Source organism: Vulpes vulpes, chromosome 4 (assembly GCF_048418805.1).
Source record: "Vulpes vulpes isolate BD-2025 chromosome 4, VulVul3, whole genome shotgun sequence".
NCBI classification, from domain to species: Eukaryota; Metazoa; Chordata; class Mammalia; order Carnivora; family Canidae; genus Vulpes; species Vulpes vulpes.
This window is the reverse complement of record NC_132783.1, coordinates 20,899,946-20,919,223: the sequence shown is the minus strand read 5'-3', so window position 1 is coordinate 20,919,223 and position 19,278 is coordinate 20,899,946. Positions and strand designations below refer to the sequence as shown.

General features: G+C 39.5%; 2 protein-coding genes across 2 annotated transcripts in view; both read left to right on the top strand.

Moving 5' to 3' along the window:
* Positions 1-9,654, top strand: part of LOC140598707 (rho GTPase-activating protein 20-like) — a 43,112-nt gene extending 33,458 nt beyond the window's left edge. Inside the window, exons 12-16 of the mRNA XM_072757233.1 lie at positions 1,135-1,296; positions 3,068-3,142; positions 5,097-5,208; positions 7,071-7,246; positions 8,574-9,654. Of these exons, the coding sequence (XP_072613334.1) occupies positions 1,135-1,296; positions 3,068-3,142; positions 5,097-5,208; positions 7,071-7,246; positions 8,574-8,771 (723 nt within the window). The 3' untranslated portion in view covers positions 8,772-9,654. The remainder of the gene's footprint in view (positions 1-1,134; positions 1,297-3,067; positions 3,143-5,096; positions 5,209-7,070; positions 7,247-8,573) is intronic.
* Positions 9,655-10,360: 706 nt separating this feature from the next.
* LOC140598706 (rho GTPase-activating protein 20-like) lies at positions 10,361-17,740 on the top strand. Its single transcript, XM_072757232.1, has 5 exons — positions 10,361-10,662; positions 11,475-11,664; positions 12,894-13,005; positions 17,040-17,215; positions 17,696-17,740. The coding sequence occupies exons 1-5, from the start codon at positions 10,490-10,492 to the stop codon at positions 17,738-17,740; spliced, it is 696 nt and encodes a 231-aa protein (XP_072613333.1). The 5' UTR covers positions 10,361-10,489.
* Positions 17,741-19,278: the final 1,538 nt, after the last annotated feature.

The window sequence follows — 19,278 nt, the reverse complement described above, 5'->3', positions numbered from 1 at the left end:
GCAGAACAACGTTTTGCCCATTCCACTTGTTTCCACCGAGACCCATGTAGGCCTGTTCAGATCAGTCAAAATGGACTCTGTGTGCATGAATCATCTTCACATTCTGCTGTTGTCTTCCTGAACTCACAGTAGTCTCAGGTCTCCTTCAACGGAGTCTACTTAATCTAACAACTGAAAACATCTTACCTAAGCATAAAGACTCATCCTGAGGCATATATGAATCTGCTAATTCTAAAAGAGGATGTTAAATGACAGCCACAGAGTTTGCCCTTGTTATCTCAAATCGGTGTACTGAATTGTCAGTGTGGAAATTTCCTGAGTACCCAGGACCTCTGCAACCCTACACTAGATTTGGGAATGTTATCCTAGGTGTGAAGAAATTAACCACGTTAGTTCCATGCTTGCTACTACCCCGTCCTTGCATCACATCAATTTTAGGGGGTAGCTAGAACTATCATCCTCCATACTTTACAAATGAATTAGCTTTCAGTATAGTTCACATTTGCCCCAGGTCACACAAATGATCAGAAGCATAATAGGTTTCCGATCCCTTGGTCTATTGGACTCCAGCCCTTATTATCTTTCTACACTGCAGGGAGGGGACATGAAGATAGAGCAAAGGACAGTGAAAGACTCATGAAGGAAATGTAATCAGATAATAAGAAGAGAGCTTTTGAGCTTTTTTTTTTTAAGGAAGAAGGGAAATAGAGACAGTTGGAATGGAGGATACAATCACTTAAAGAGGAATCAACAAATGGGAAATGAGTATGACAAAAAGATTTCCATACTGGGGGAAGAGCATCTATGTAAGAGAATAAGGAGCGAAGACTGGTAAAGTAGGAGACAGGCGAGGATTCCACAAAGGCCTTGAAACACAGAAGTTTGATTTAAAAGGGCAAATTCAATGAAAAAGCTGATTAAAATAAGTGATTACAATGTTTCAGTGTATGACTGTACGGTGGATTTTTGGGTAGAAACTATAGAGAGACATTGACTAAAGAATCTAAATTGACTTTAGTCCTTCCAGCTCTAAAACCGTACACCATCCAATAGCCTAGCTCTTTCTAAAAGGAAACAAGCTTCTGCTCTGGGCTTGGGATACAAAATGTATATGCTCTTCTTTTTTTCCTACAGGATATGCTTTCCGTGATCAATCGGAAAGGACCACTCCTGGAAGGCATCTTCAGAAAATCAGCCTGTATAAAATCCTGCAGAATCCTAAAAGAGAAACTAAATTCTGGGGACAGAGTTAACTGTTACAGCAAATCTGTTCATGTGGTAGCATGTGTTTTAAAGGTGGGGAAAGTTCTAGCTTTACCACACATGGGTAACTGAAGCTGTGATGGTGTCTTTCATTATGATTGCCCAGGAACCAACATAGGCATAACTGATTAAGAACTTGTCAAACTGGAAAACACTTCATGAAATCAAATTTAAGGAAGCTACTGTAGGAGTTAAAAGCCCCATACATTAGAAATACTTTCTGTTTTCACCACAAACAGCCTACCTGAGGACTCCATGCAAAATACTAATACTAATATGATACTATTAATACTAAGAAATTTCAAAATATACACTCACACATACATAATATTTACCAAAGCAAACATCCTGCTTTGGATGACATCCTCACCACGATCCTAATGAAGGCAGTTTCCAAAAGAAAAATCATACGAAAAATTTGAGAATAGGTAGGGAATTTCACAATAGTAAGCAAATGTTTACTTTATGAGGAATCCAAAAAGGCTCAGTGAGGTGACCAAATCATTCTTAACCATCATTGTCGCATTGTCTCCTGTTTCTTGATGCCTTTTACTTTATAAGTCATGGAGGAATGATTTTGCCATTTGTGTCTCCTTTCACCACATCCTAGGCATCCTTTAGTTAATATTTGTGATGTCTAGCCCACCATCCAAGGTTATAACGACATGTTAGCCAGCTCTTGCTACATGCCAGTTTTGATAAACCTAACTTTTGGAGTAGGTGCAACAGACAAAAGTAGATTGGAATTCTGAAAATTCAATAGATCAACTCAAGAACTAGATTAATTTGGAAATTATACAGCTACATCACAGATATCCCATTCTATTGCTAAAATGGGAATGGAGAAAGAAGTGAGAACTAGAATAGAGAATTTAATCCATCTACCTTGGCACTTGCTATCAGCTCTCAACAAAACTAAGTTAAGGCAGTAATGATGACACTCTTACAATCAAGGTCATATGTGGTCCTTCCTTGTCACATTTGGTCTTTTCTTGTCCCTCATTTCTGTTCAACTATATGAAAGATACCAATAGTCCCTGACCACTACTACACTGAGGTCCAGTAAAACACACCACTAAATATTATATAGGCATCAAGAGACAGGGGAAAGAATGATGATACATTAGGTACTCGAATAGCATGATAAGTGTTGCCCTCCTGAAGGTGCACACATGGAATTGATGTTTCTAGCAAGGTTTAATAGGGTCTTTTCTATTCCCGTGTTATAGGCACAGACTAGGAAGATGGTGACCACGTGTGCATAGAGTTCTTAGACATTCCTGAAGCTTTCCCTACTTAAAGTTGACTAATCTTTGTGGAGAATCAGACTCTGCAACCTTGGCCTGAATAGTATCATGCCAAACTATCTGGAGAATTGGCCTACACTAGAAATGAATACATCCTCAGGACCATCACGAGTTTGCCATTAGACTCTCTACTTTTGTATAGTTCAGGAAAGGAAGAATGATACAATTATGAGAGTAGCTTATGTAGTAGTTTGCAGAAAAGCACACAAAAGAGTAAGTGCTATATGATACAAGGGAGCTTTGTCCTCATTTACACTGAAGCCTAGGCTCTGCTTTGATGCTTTCATGTTTGTTGGAGAAAATCCACACACCTGCTTTTGCACGTACAAGTCAATGGAGAATCAGAGCAGAGTTCCATGTGGGTCACAGTTTGGGTATCTACGACGGAAGTAAGACTGAACTGAAGTTTGCAACTAAGTGTTTTCTCTGTAATATTTCCAATATATATTTTGTATATGTGAGTGTGTCTGTGTGTATTTTTCTTTTATCCACATAAGGATTTTCTTGAAAATATTGAAGGCAGTTTACTTTCATCGGACCTCTATGAAAAATGGCTTCATGTTCTTGACGAAGTGACAGAGAAGAAAAAAATAAATGCAGCCCAGAGGTAATGATGCAATAATTACTCTACTCTGGTCATGGCTCAGAAATACAGCCAATATACTATTAGGAATATATTGGTTTACTTCTTGCCACTTTGACCACTAAAATAACATTCAATGCCACATAGTTTCAATTCTTGTCACCCATGGAGGGCAGTTTCAGAATACAGACATGCCTTATGGCTATTATTGTACTTCTCCTGACCTTATTAACATTGACTCATTAGTCATTGTATAACTTCTGAATATATGAAACTGGTAGACAAAAGTCAGTGGCCAAAGAGATGCCAGTGCATCTACAGCCAGTGGCATAACCTAAAGTTTGTCAAACATTTAAACGGAGTGGGTTAGCTCAGAAATTGAATTCGGTAAAACATTTTTGTATACGTTCATGCCTGGAACTCTGCTACAGCAGGCTGTATACTAGATCTAGAAAGATGTTCTCTGCTCTCCATCTCTATACTTCCAGCTGCTAAGTACAGTGACTTGCCTTATTCAAAAGTGCATCTTTCTGACTTCAGGCTTCTAGCCCAGCTGCCAAAAGTGAACGTTGTTCTCTTGCGATACCTTTTCGGAGTGCTCTACAACATTGAGCAACAATCCTCATCCAATCAGATGACAGCTTATGAATTATCAGTGTGTATAGCCCCAAGCCTTCTTTATCCACCTAATTCCTGCAGGTTGGAATTGGAAGAGAACTTCAAAAAAAAGGTAGGGAGAGCTCTCATATGTGTCCCCTCGGGTTTATAATCCAGGCTTTGAATCTGAAATGTGTAGTAGTAAATTGGATGGATCAGTTCTGAAAAGTGCACATCTTCCTAGGCTTTCTTGGAATGGCAGGTTTGTTATCCTTCTCTGGTGGAATATGGGAAGGGGTCTTAAAGTGGGAAACGCAGAGCAGTTGAGTCACTTATTTCCCATCCAGGAGATTCAATACTAGACTGACTAAACAAAAGAGAGAGGAGTGATGTAATATGGTAGAAAAGACCTGGGCTCCGGAGTTTGACAAGCCAAGGTTCAAATCTCAGCCTGATCCTTGAGGGAGAGCTTGTAACCTTGCGCAAAGACATGGTTTCCTCATGACACAATGGTAACAACCCCCAGTTCCTGTGGTCGTTACTGGCACATCCTAGGTGGCTTGGGCACTAAGAGCACCCATGGCTCCAAACACATAGCTTTGCTCTGCAAGTTGTGGCTCATTTAGAAAAACACTTGACTACTCTTTTGCCTCCGCTACATCAGACAGAAACTAGTGAGATATTCCAAAACATCCTGATGAAGCCACACATACCTAATAAGATGACAGCTTCCCCAAGCTCATGCCAAGAGCCAGCATTATTCAAAGTAAGACATGAGAAGGGACTGCGGCTAGACAAACATGTTTTCTCCCCAGCCCTGTGAGTTTTTACTCAAAAACAAAACAAAAGAAAACTTCAAAAAAAATCCACAGGAATATCCACTTTCCAAAAAATATTTGTCCATATTTAAGAAATGGATATCATAGGATTTTGTCACTGCTTTATACATCTAAATCAGATATTTTCCTAAGTTACAACCCAATATTTTCTGGAAGCAAAATTTTAGAAAATAAGTAAACTTTTAGAAAGTGGGTTACTTTGAAAACTATCCTAGTTTTAAAGATGTAACCTTTGGTATCACAATGTTAGGTATTAAATTAGGCCACAAAGTAGGAGTTTAGCCCTCTGTCTAGTAGTATTTTAAAATCTGTACTCAAAGTACAATGGAAAGCATCACTCTATGTTATTTATTAGAGAACTTGGGTTTCTATATATTTTTATCAACTCTGAATTTTTCATAGAAGTCTTTCACAGTTTTGGTTAGATCCAAGGTTTATAAACAAAATGTGACCTATAACTCTTCCATATGAAAAAGAGCACCCCACTGTGTTCTTTTTGCATTACAGGCTTCTCTCATACAGTTTTTGATCGAAAATTGCCTGAAGATATTTGGCGAAGACATCACTTCTCTCTTGGGAGAGAATTCAAAGAGTTGTCATAACAATGGGAAGGCTGCAGGTACTGTGGATAATTTAATAGGCTTTAGGGAGACACAGGCAGCAAGGTTGCCAGGGGTCATGGCAGATACTTAGCCCTGTTCTGGAGCCCAGAGCATGCCCAGGGCAATGATTCCCAGCTGCTCCTACTTCTGAAGGCTGGCTAGCAGGTCAAGGGAGGTTTCACACTGTTGGAGACCCACGAAAGCATAGAAACTTCAAGACGTTTTGGCAGTATTAGGAGATAGCATGGTATGATACAGTGTTTGGGGATATTTTTAAACACAATTTTAAATGGATCCCGCATCTATATTATATTTTGTATGTGGGTAAGCATATAATGCATAATTATTTATTTCTACTTATAATATATAAATCTGCTCTGGTTGAAACCATAGCACGGGGCTTTAATTCCTGCTCCATTCTCTTTTTGATCAATGGCTCTTGAGGCACCACAGGATTCCAGTGCTCTTTAAAATGAGTTGAAAATAACCAGCATCATTGAGAGAAAAGGACTTGACTTGATGTCAAACAACTTCTCCAGAGTACAAACTCCAGTGCCCCCGTTGATCATCTACATGACCTTTGACCAATTACTCTAGCTCGGTATCACTTTTTTCATGCCTAAAATGTGGATAAAAATAATGCCTAAATCTTAGAAGTGTTGTCAAGATTCAATAACATAAAGGATGTAAAAACGTTTCTAAAACACAATTAATAGAACTAGGAGAAGTTCCCCTGAGCCTAGTGCGAGTATTATTGGAGCCTAGCAAATCACAGCTCACTGGCAACACCCCATTTTTTGTAAATTGGAGTTTAGATTCAAAACCTGGAGACACATATCATCAATCCCTCCATACTTTTGACATGTCTTCGTTTTACGACATATACCTCATTGTGTTGAGGGAAGCTTTTGGATAATCCATGTCATCAGGAATTAAGATGAGTCTAGTACCATGTCTGAGAATATGCTGGTGCAAGACAAGTGTTTGTTTTTCATGTCGTCCGTGACAGAAAATCAAACTGTTGAATCCAAGCCAGTGAGAGTGATAGTGATTTCCAGAAGAGCACAACTGCAGAATGCTACCAAGTCCCCATGTGGTCCATCCACCTACATGTCTACAGTTTAGTAAGGCACTGAAGACTGGAATCTCCATAATGACCCTTGACACTTCTTTTTCTGTTTTTTCCAATGAATGAGAAATGAACCCCTTCTAAGACCCAGCTATTTCCATTTAAAGTTTTTTCCTTGGTCCCATATATTCATATTGAGGAATCTTCCACAAATTATCTCCCCTTTTCACTGCCTACCATATCCTATGACCTACTTTTTGAATTGTATTGTACTGTGTTGTGTTGTATACTTTTATATGGATAATAAAAATCATTCCATTGCTCAGTAGGTTAGACAACCATTTCTTTGGTTACGATTCACATAACACTTCAGTGGAGACTCATCTGAGCAGTTCTGGTCTCAGACTGGATTTGAAACCAGAGGATTACTAATCTCAGCCTGATTTGCATACAAATCCTTCTGGGTTTTAAAATCATATCTGACAGCTGAACCCACTGATCACTCCAGTAGAAGACAAACGTCTACAGGTTCAGTGTCTCCTGTTGCATTGCAAAGACAGTAACTGATGGCAGGAAATTCTGACCTTCAATCTGATCAAGTCCCAAGGTTGAACCATCAGTCTGAACGATAGGAGCAAGAACTCATCAATGCCATGAGGACCCTCTTAGCCACATTAGAACATGGAGAGTTTTACACAATAAATGACTCAGTTTCCCTCTTCTAGCCCCTACAATGAACATGCTGTATAATGGCAATGGTGAAAATAAGGCTAAGTGAATTAAAACACACTAATCTCCCTTCTTCCTTAGATTCAGACCAGAAGACCATGAAAAGCACTGCTTTCAGAGACTCGGCCTTTTGCCAGCGCATTGGACCGTCCCAGAACAACCAGTGCACAGCTGTGCTGTCTGAAAAACCAGGAGAGCTCTTTGGAGTTTCCCTTACGGATATCTTTGATAAGGACATCTTGCCCTTACCCATACTGGTAGGTCTCAGTTTGGTCGTTTTTTTTTTTTACCTTCCTGAGGAGAAGGACCGCAGAGGGGCCAAGTGTTCTCATGCAAACCAACCCTCAAATGGATAAATCATTAGACATTCCCTCGCTTTGGCTGAGAAGCTTTGCTAGTGTCATTTGATTTACCTACTGCAGAGTCATTTGGCCAATACAGCAGAACAACGTTTTGTCCCTTCTACTTGTTTCCACCGAGACCCATGTAGGCCTGTTCAGATCAGTCAAAATGGACTCTGTGTGCATGAATCATCTTCACATTCTGCTGTTGTCTTCCTGAACTCACAGTAGTCTCAGGTCTCCTTCAACGGAGTCTACTTAATCTAACAACTGAAAACATCTTACCTAAGCATAAAGACTCATCCTGAGGCATATAAGAATCTGCTAATTCTAAAAGAGGATGTTAAATGACAGCCACAGAGTTTGCCCTTGTTATCTCAAATCGGTGTACTGAATTGTCATTGTGGAAATTTCCTGAGTACCCAGGACCTCTGCAACCCTGCACTAGATTTGGGAATGTTATCCAAGGTGTGAAGAAATTGACCACGTTAGTTCCATGCTTGCTACTTCCCCAGTCCTTGCATCACATCCATTTTAGGGGGTAGCTAGAAGTATCATCCTCCCACTTTAAAAATGAATTTGAAAGCTTTCAGTACAGTTCACATTTGCCCCAGGTCACACAAATGATCAGAAGCATAATAGGTTTCCGATCCCTTGGTCTATCAGACTCCAGCCCTTATTATCTTTCTACACTGCAGGGAGAGGACATGAACATAGAGCAAAGGACAGTGAAAGACTCATGAAGGAAATGTAATCAGTTAATAAGAAGAGAGCATTTGAGCTTTTTTTTTTTTTTAAGGAAGAAGGGAAATAGAGATAGTTGCAATGGAGGATACAATCACTTAAAGAAGAATCAACAAATGGGAAATGAGTATGGCAAAAAGATTTCCATACTTGGGGAAGTGCATCTATGTAAGGGAATAAGGAATCAAGACTGATTCCACAAGGAATCAGGCGAGGATTCCACAAGGCCTTGAAACACGGGAGTTCGATTTAAAAGGGTAAATTCAATGAGAAAAAAATCTGATTAAAATAAGTGATTACAATGTTTCAGCGTATGACTGTCAGGTGGATTTTGGGTAGAAACTATAGGGAGACATTGATTAAAGAATCTAAATTGACTTTAGTCCTTCCAGCTCTAACACCGTATACCATCACATCGCCTAGCTCTTTCAAAAAGGTAGCAAGCTTTTACTCTGGGCTTGGGATATGAAATGCCATATACTCTTCTTTTTTCTCTCAGGATATGCTGTCCTTTATCAATGAGAAAGGACCACTCACGGAAGGCATATTCAGAAAACCAGGTAGTATAAAGGCATGCAGAATCCTAAGGAAGAAACTAAATTCTGGAGACAGAGTGAGGCATTACAGCAAATCTGTTCATGTGGTAGCATTTGTTTTAAAGGTGGGGAAAGTTCTAACTTTATCTGCACATGAGTAAGTCAAGCTGTGATTGGTGTCTTTCATTATGATTGCCCAAGGAGCGACATGGGCAGAACTGATTGAGAACTTCTCAATTCGGAAAACACTTCATGAATTCAAAATTTAAGGAATCTACTGTAGGAGTTAAAAGCCCAATACATTAGAAATACTTTCTGTTTTCACCACACACCACGCCCCTGAAGACTCCATGCAAGATACTAATACTAATATGATTACTAGTAATAATAAGAAATTTCAAAATATACACTGATACATACATAATGTTTACCAAAGCAAACATCCTGCTTTTGATGGCTTCTTCACCACACTCCTAATGAAGGCAGTTTCCAAAAGAAAAATCATATTAAACATTTGAAGATAGGTATGGAAGTTCACAATAGTAAGCAAATGTTTATTTTATGAGGAATCTAAAAAAGGCTCAGTGAGGCAACCAATCATTCTTAACTATCATTGTCGCATTGTCTCCTGTTTCTTAGTGCCTTTTACTTTATAAGTCATGGAGGAAGGATTTCGCCATTTGTGTCTCCTTTCACCACATCCTAGGCATCCTTTAGTTAATGTTTGAGATGTCTATCCCACCATCCAAGGTTATAACGACATGGTAACCAGCTCTAGATACATGCCTGTTTTGATAAATCTAACTTTTGGAGTAGGTGCAAGAGACAAAAGTACTTTTGTATTCTGAAAATTCAGTAGAAGGACTCAAGAACTAGATTAATTTGGAAATTATACAGCTACATCACAGATATCCCATTCTATTGCTAAAATGGGAATGGAGAAAGAAGTGAGAACTAGAACAAAGAATTTAATCCATCTAGCTTGGCACTTGCTAACAGCTCTGAACAAAACTATGTGAAGGCAGTAATGATGACACTCTTAGAATCAAGGTCATATGTCGTCCTTCCTTGCCACATTTGGTCTTTCCTTGTCCCCCATTACTGTTTAACTACACAAAAGATACCAATAGTCTCTGACCACTACTACACTGGGCTAGAGTAAAACACACAGCAAATATATATATAGGCTTCAAGACACAAGGAAAAGAATGATAATCCATTAGGTACTTGAATACCATGGTAAGTGTTGCCCTCTTGAAGGTGCACACATGGAATTGATGTTTCTAGCAAGACTTAGTAGGGTCTTTTCTATTCCTGTGTTATAGGCACAGGCTAGGAAGATGGTGACCACGTGTGCATAGAGTTCTTAGACATTTCTGAAGCTTTCCCTACCTAAAGTTGACTAATCTTTGTGGAGGAACAGAATCTGCAACCTTGGCCTGAATAGTATCATGTCAAACTATCTGGAGAATTGACCTACACTAGAAATGGATACATCCTACACTAGAAATGAATACATCATGAGTTTGCCATTAGATTCTCTACTTTTGTATAGTTCAGGAAAGGAAGAATGATGCAATTATGAGAGTAGCTTTTGTAGTAGTTTGCAGAAAAGCACACAAAAGAGCAAGTGCCCTATGATAGAAGGGAGCTTTGTCTTCCTTTCCACTGAAGGCTATGCTCTGCTTTGATGCTTTCATTTTTGTAAGAGAAAAGCCACACACCTGCTTTTGAACGTGCAAGTCAATGGAGAGTCAGAGCTTAGCCCCATGTGGGTCACAGTTTGGGTATCTATGAAGGAAGTAGGAATCAACTGAAGTTTTCAGCTAAGTGTTTTCTCTGTGATATTTCCAATATATATTTTGTATTAAATATACATATGTGTGTGTGTGTGTTTCTGTGTATATTTGTGTGTGTGTGTTTTTTTTTTTATCCACATAAGGATTTTCTTGAAAATATCGAAGGAAGTTTACTTTCATCGGACCTCTACGAAAAATGGCTTTGTGTTCTTGACGAAGTCACTGAGAAGGAAAAAATAAATGCAGCCCGGAGGTAATGATGCAATAATTACTCTACTCTGGTCATGGCTCAGAAATACAGCCAATATACTATTAGGAAAATATTGGCTTCCTTCTTGCCACTTTGACCACTAAAATAACATTCAATGCCAAATGGTTTCTTTTTTTAATAATATATTTAATTGTTATTTATTTGTGTTCAATTTGCTAACATACAGAATAACACCCAGTGCTCATCCCATTCACCCTCATCCTCAGTGCCCGTCACCCATTCACCCCTACCCCCCACCCTCCTCCCCTTCCATCACCCCTAGTTCGTTTCCCAGAGTTAAGAGTCTTTATGTTCTATCTCCCTTTCTGATATTTCCCACACATTTCTTCTACCTTCCCTTATATTCCCTTTCACTATTATTTATATTCCCCAAATCAATGAGAACATACAATGCCAAATGGTTTCAATTCTTCTCACCCATGGAGGCCAGTTTCAGAATACAGGCATGCCTTATGGCTATTATTGTACTTCTCCTGACCTTATTAAGTAGACTCCTAAGCCGTTGTACAACTTCTCTTATATATGAAACTGGTAGACAAAAGTCAGTGGCCTAAGAGAGATGCCAGAGCATCAACAGCCCGGGTATAACCTTCAGTTTGTCAAACATTTAACCAGAGAGGGTTAGCTCAGAAATTGAATTCGATAAAACATATTTGTATACGTTAATGCCTGGAACTCTGCTACAGCAGGTTGTATACTGGATCTAGAGAGATGTTCTCTGCTCTCCGTCTCTATACTTCAAGCTGCTAAGTGCAATGACTTGCCTTATTCAAAAGTGCATCTTTCTGATTTAGGCTTCTAACACAGCTGCCAAAAGCGAATGTTGTTCTCTTGCGATACCTTTTCGGCGTGCTCTACAACATTGAGCAACAATCCTCATCCAATCAGATGACAGCTTATGATTTATCAATGTGTATAGCTCCAAGTCTGCTTTGTCCACCCATTTCCTGCAGCTTTGAATTGGAAGACAACTTGATTAAGAAGGTAGAGAGATCTCTCATATGTGTCCCCTGTGGTTTAGAATCCATGCTTTGAGTCTGAAATATGTAGTAGTAAATTCGAAGGAACAGTTCTGAAAAGTGCACATCTTCATTGCCTTCCTTGGAATGGCAGACTTCTTTATCCTACTCTGGTGGAATATGGGAAGGGGTGTTGTTAAATTGTGAAATGCAGAGCAGTTGAGTTGCTTCTTTCCCATCCAAGAGATTCAATACTAGACTCACTAAACAAAAGAGAGAGAGAGTGGCATAATATGATAGAAAAGACCTGGGCTTCGGAGTTTGACAAGCCAAGGTTCAACTCTCAGTCTGATCCTTGAGGAGGGAGATTGGAAATTTGGTCAAAGCCATGGCTTCCTCATGACCTCATGGTAACAACCCCCAGCTCCTGTGGTTCTTACTGGCACATCCTAGGTAACTCGGGCACTATGAGTGCCCATGGCTCCAAACACATTGGCCTTGCTCTGCAAGTTGTGGCTCTTTTAGAAAAATACTTGGCTACAGTTTTGCCTCTGCTACATCCGACAGAAACTAGTGAGATATTACAAAACATCCTAATGAAGCCACATATACCTAATAAGATGACAGCTTTTCCCCAAGCTCATGCTGAGAGCCAGCATTCGGCAAAGCAAGACATGAGTAGGGACTGTGGTTAGACAGACAGACATGTTTTCTCTCCAGACTTGTGATTTTTACTCAAAAACCAAGCAAAAGAAAACATCAAAAAAGAAAAATCCACAGGAATATCCACTTTCCAAAAAACATTCTTCCCTATTTTAGAAATGGATTTCATAGGATTTCATGTATGTTTTACACATTTTAATGAGATATTATCCTAAGTTACAACCCAATATTTTCTAGAAGAAAATTTTACACAATAACTAAAGTTTAAGAAGGCAGGTTACTTTGAAAGCTGTCCTAGTTTTAACGATGAAACCATTGGTATCACAATGTTAGGTATTAAACTAGGCCACAAAGTAGGAGTTTAGTCCACTGACTACTAGTATTTTAAAATCTGTACCCAAAGTACAATGGAAAGTATCACTCTAAGTTATCTTATTAGAGAACTTGGGTTTCTATATATTTTTATCAACTCTAAATTTTTCATAGAAGTCTTTCACAGTTTTGGTTAGATCCAAGGTTTATAAACAAAATGTGACCTATAACTCTTCCATATGAAAACGAGCACCCCACTGTGTTCTTTTTGCATTACAGGCTTCTCTCATACAGTTTATGATTGAAAATTGCTTGAAGATATTTGGCGAAGACATCACTTCTCTCTTGGGAGAGAATTCAAAGAATTGTCATTACAATGAGAAGGCTGCAGGTACTGTGGATAATTTAATAGGCTTTAGGGAGACACAGGCAGCAAGGTTGCCAGGGGTCATGGCAGATACTTAGCCCTGTTCTGGAGCCCAGAGCATGCCCAGGGCAATGATTCCCAGCTGCTCCTTCTTCTGAAGGCTGGCTAGCAGGTCAAGGGAGGTTTCACACTGTTGGAGACCCACGAAAGCTTAGAAACTTCAAGATGTTTTGGCAGTATTAGGAGATAGCATGGTATGATACAGTGTTTGGGGATTTTTTAAAACACAATTTTAAATGGATCCCACATCTATATTGTATTATATATGTAGATCAGCATATAATGCATAATTATTTCTTTCTACTTTGGTTGAAACCAGAGCATGGGACTTTTATTCCTCCTCCATCCTCTTTTTGATCAGTGGCTCTTGAGGCACCATAGGATTCCAGTGCTCTTTAAAATGAGTTGAAAAGAACCAGCATCATTGAGAGAAAAGGACTTGACTTGATGTCAAACAACCTCTCCAGAGTACAAATTCCAGTGCCCCCATTTATCAGCTATAGGACCTTTGGCCAATTACTCTAGCTCCGTATCACTTTATTCATGCCTAAAATGTGGATAAAAATAATGCCTAAATCTTAGAAGTGTTGTCAAGATTCAATAACATAAAGGATGTAAAAACATTTCTAAAATGCAAATAATAAAACTAGGAGAAGTTCCCCTGAGACTAGTGTGAGTATTATTGGAGCCTAGCTAATCACAGCTCACTGGCAACACCCCATTTTGTAAATAAAGTTTAGATTCAGAACCTGGAGACACATATCATCAATCCCTCCATACTTTTGATGTCTTCGTTTTACAACATATACCTCATTGTGTTCAGGAAATCTTTAGGGTAATCCATGTCATCAGGAATTAAGATGAGTCTAGTGCCAAGTCAGAGAATATGCTGGTGCAAGACAAGTGTTTGTTTTTCATGTCGTCAGTGACAGAAAAACAAACTGTTGAATCCAAGCCACTGAGAGTGATAGTGATTTCCAGAAGAGCACAACTGCAGAATGCTACCAAGTCCCCATGTGGTCCATCCACCTACATGTCTACAGTTTAGTAAGGCACTGAAGACTGGAATCTCCATAATGACACTTGACACCTCCTCTTTATTTTCCCAATGAATGAGAAATGAACCCCTTCCAAGACCCAGCTATTTGCATTCAAAAGATTTTCCTTGGTCCCATATATTCATATTGAGGATATCTTCCCACAAATTATCTCCTCTATCTTCAATGCCGACCATATCCTATGACATACTTTTTGAATTGTATTGTACTGTGTTGTGTTGTTTCCTTTTTATGGATAATAAAAATAATTCCATAGCTCAGTAGGTTAGACAACCATTTCTTTGTTTATGATTCACATAACCCTTCAGTGGAAGCTCATTTGATCAGTTCTGGTTTCAGCTGAGGTCACCTGTGCACTTACAGTTAGCCTGCAGCTCCTGTCGAGCTAACCTAGGTTTCTGTGTATTGGCGCTGGCTTTCAATTGGTCCCCATGTCTTCCATAAGATAGCTTCTCCTCCTTTCATATGGTGGAGGAAGATTACCCAGAGGCAAGAGGGACTTTTCAAGAGTTAATGTGGGAGAGGACTGTGCAAAGGACCACGCCAAAGGTGGTGGTTTTCAAGACAAGGAGGCATTATTTCTTGAGACCACACATCATAAAACTCACAGCAGCACTACTACCACACATATCCTTTCCTTCACTGGCTTTTCATCCTCAGTTCTGTACACCAGCATTTCCTAAGGGGTATTCCAAGTAGGGTAGGAAGTATCTTTGAAATACTAATTTTTTTTTTTACCTGAGATATTCCTTCCCTCATCCTGCTTCCTACCTTAAGCTGCCTTCAGAGACAATTAAATCACCTCCTCAGGGCATAGAAGCAAGAGGAGAATATGAGGAAAAGGGATCTCCATGTTGCTTATGAGTTTTAGAGTGTTAGCTTTAAAGGAAACAGAAATGATTCATGGCATAGAGTAGAAGATTTCGGTGGCAATCTCACGGGAAAAAAGCCTAAAACCTTGGTAGGTACATGGGATATCTGCACCATTTCCTGCATGGAAACCAAATGGAAGCAGAAAATCCTCACAGAATAGTGAGCTGACATGTCTAAGAACTATGGGGCCCTCTATGTCCATGCAGAGTTTCTAATACCTCAACATGGAACATGTATCTCCATCAGTCCCAGAATAGTATGGAAGAAATAAAAAGCCACTGGGTGTGAAAGACATGCCTCAGCAATAAGAGTACAGGCCAATTTCCCAGGACCAGAGAGCAGTTTGGACACCTCAGCAACTATTTATATACATCAGTGACACAGAGCAATTAGATAAGTGGCACTTCACCATTTTACAACTTGTCCTGCACCAGAAGACTCCGGAACATAGACACACTCATGGGGGCAATTAAGAAAACCTAAATCACTACCAGTCTCAGAACAGAGAATCAAACTAGGCATCAAGTGAGCTATTTAGAACTACAGAACTGTACATTTCTGAATCATGCCAGCGTGTAGACGGGGATTGCTATCAGTGCATATAGAATATAGGATCCATGCATTGTTTTCCCTTTCCCAGGAAGGGTTCCCTTGTGAAATAGGTCTAGGAAATTCTTACTTTCCCAGTTTTCTTCCACATATATTTCACATTATTCGACCCTTTTGAAGCGACCCCATTCATTAATGATCCTGGGAACATTTATTGCCTTGTGCTGAATAGTATCTTATATATTTAGTTTAACTTGGTGTAGACAGCATCATTTACGTTAAAGTTGAGCAAACCAAAGCTTTAAAATGCTGAGCTTGCTAAGTCGCAGAACCAAGATGCTTCTGGTGCAGTGCTGGCCCCACATGAGTGGAGGTGCTGATGCACGTAGTACATCCCAGAAAAGCCAAGTTGCCCAGCGTTTAAGGTTATTTGTTGAAATGTTCCTCATCTTTTTATCCTTCGACAGCTTGGCTCATCTGTTGACTCTTAAAGCAATCGGTTATTTAAGCAATGTTAAGGTATCTTCAAAGGAAAACATTCACTGCTGAGCAGTAGAAATTTGAACTCAGCTTTTCACTGCTGATCTCCTTTTCTTTGGAAAGTTCTTCCTTCAATAGGGAATGTTGAGTAGTTGAAAATCATCTCTGGAAACTGGTGGTCTATAAATGCATTCCTAACCTCTTATTGTTTTGCATTTTCTATGTTTTCTTTCAAGCCTTGTACTTGTGTGTAGGTGTATATATACATGTATGTTTGAGTGTGTGTGTGAGGAAGTGTGTTTCCACACTTCATTGTGGCTTAGGCTCTTTTCAGTAAATGTTAAACCTATTTAACCAAAAACATCATCTATGGGTGGGTTGGTGGGGTATGACAAGAGAACACAGCCACCACATAGCCAGCATGTGATGACTACTTCCCAAGGACCCTGACTGCAGAAAGTCGTCCTTGAAGATGGCCCAGAGCAGAGGAACCAGAGAAGTAGGGGTCAGGCAGATTGTGTCCTGAGAGGCAATTCCTTTGGATGGTAGAAACTTGAGCACTCAGAAAGCCAAGGAGAGAATCTGAGGCTGAGGGGAGCCTGGCTGTGAAAGCACAGGATTACCAAACTCAGCTTGATTTGCATACCAAAAACTTATAGCTTTTAAAATCAGAAAAAAATAAAAAATAAAAAAATAAAATCAGGTCTGATACCTGAACCCACTGATCACACCAGTAGAAAGCAAACATCTACAGTTTCAGTGCCTCCACATCAGTGTAATGGCAGTAACTGATGGCCAAGGAAATAATCACCCTGAGTCTGATCAAGTCCCAGGTTTACCCATCAGTCTGAATGTTATTGGCAAGAACTCACCAATGCCATGAGGATGCTGTTAGCCAATATCAGAACGTGGAGAGCTCTGCACAAGAAATGACTCAGTTTCCCTCTTCTAGCCTATACAATGAACATGCTGTATAATGGCAATGGTGAAAATATGTCTAAGTGAATTAAAAAAACACTAATCTCCCTTCTTCCTTAGATTCAGACCAGAACACCAAGGAAAGCAGTGCTTTCACGAACTCGGCATTTTGCCACTGTGCTGGCACTTGCCAGAACAACCAGTGCAGAGCTGCACTGTCTGAAAAACCAGGACAGCTCTTTGGAGTTTCCCTCACGGATATCTTTCATAAGGACAACTTCCCCTTCCCAATACTGGTAGGTCTCAGTATGGTCTTTTATTGCCTTCCTGAGGAGAGGGACCTCGGAGAGGCCAAGTGTCCTCATGCAAACCTACCCACAAATGGAGAAATCATTAGACAGCACCTGGCTTTGGCTGAGAACCTTTGCTAGTGTCATTTGATTTACCTCCTACAGAGTCATGAGACCAATACACAGAACGACGTTTTGTCCATTCCACTTCTTTCCACAGAGACCCATGTAGGCCTGTTCAGATCAGTCAAAATGGACTCTGTGTGCATGAATCATCTTCACATTCTGCTGTTGTCTTCCTGAACTCACAGTAGTCTCAGGTCTCCTTCAATGGAGTCTACTTAATCTAACAACTGAAAACATCTTACCTAAGCATAAAGACTCACCCTGAGGCATATATGAATCTGCTAATTCTAAAAGAGCATGTTAAATGACAGCCACAGAGTTTGGCCTGTGTTATCTGAAATCGGTATACTGAATTGTCAGTATGGAAACTGCGGAGTATCCAGGACATCTGCAACCCTGCACTAGATTTGGGAATGTTATCCTAGGTGTGAAGAAATTAACCACGTTAGTTCCATGCTTGCTACTACCCCAGTCCTTGCATCACAGCAATTTTAGGGGGTAGCTATAACTGTCATCCTCCACACATTATAAATGGATTAGAAAGTTTTCAGTACAGTTCGCATGTGCCCCAGGTCACACAATAGATCAGAAGCAGAGTAGGTTTCTGAACCCTTGGTCCATCTGACTCCAGCCCTTATTATCTTTCTACACTGCAGGGAGAGGGCATGAAGATAGAGCAAAGGACGGTTGAAAGACTCATGAAGGGAATGTAATCAGAGAATAAGAGAGCATTTGAGCTATTCTTTTAAAGAGGAAGGGAAATAGAGATAGTAGGATTGGAGGATACAATCACTTAAAGAGGAATCAACTAATGGGAAATGAGTATACAAAAGATTTCCATATATGGGGAAGTGCATCTATGGAAGGGAATAATGAAAAAAGACTGATAAAGTAGGAGACCCGGCGAGGATTCCACAAGACCTTGAAACACGGAAGCTTGATTTAAAAGTAAATTCAATGAAAAAATCTGATTTAAATAAGTGATTACAAAGTTTCAGTGTATGACTGTAACGTGGATTTTGGGTAGAAACGATAGAGACACATTGACTAAAGAATCTAAATTGACTTTACTTCTGCAGCTCTAAAACTGTATACCATCCGATAGCCTAGCTCTTTCAAAAAGGAAGCAAGCTTTTGCTCTGGGCTTGAGATATGAAATGCCATATACTCTTCTTTTTTTCCTACATTATATGCTTTCCTTTATCAATCAAAAAGGACCACTCATGGAAGGCATCTTCAGAAAATCAGCCAGTATAAAATCATGCAGAATCCTAAAAGAGAAACTAAATTCTAGGCACAGAGTGAACTTGGACAGTGAATCTGTTCTTCTGGTACCATCTGTTTTAAAGGTGGGGAAAGTTCTAGCTTTATCCACATATGAGTTACTCAAGCTGTGATGGTGTCTTTCATTATGATTGCCCAAGAACCAACATAGGCATAACTGATTAAGAACTGGTCAGATGGAAAACACTTCATGAAATAAAAATTTAAGGAAGATACTGTAGAAGGAAAAAGCCCCTTACATTAGAGATACTTTCTGTTTTCACCACACACCTCCCACCTGAAGACTCCATGCAAAATACTAGTACTAATGTGACTACTATAATAATAAGAAATTTCAAAATATACATTGACACTTTCATAACGTTTACCAAAGAAAACATCCTGTTCCTGATGATTACCTCACCACACTCCTAATGAAGGCAGTTTCCAAAAGAAAAATCACATGAAAAATTTGAGAATAGATCTAGAAGTTCACAATAGTAAGCAAATGTTTACTTTATGAGGGATACAAAAAGGCTCAGTGAGGCGACCAAATCATTCTTAACCATCATTGTCTCCTGTTTCTTAGTGCCTTTTACTTTATAAGTCATGGAGGAAGGATTTCGCCATTTGTGTCTCCTTTCACCAGATCTTAGGTATCCTTTTGTTAATATTTGTGA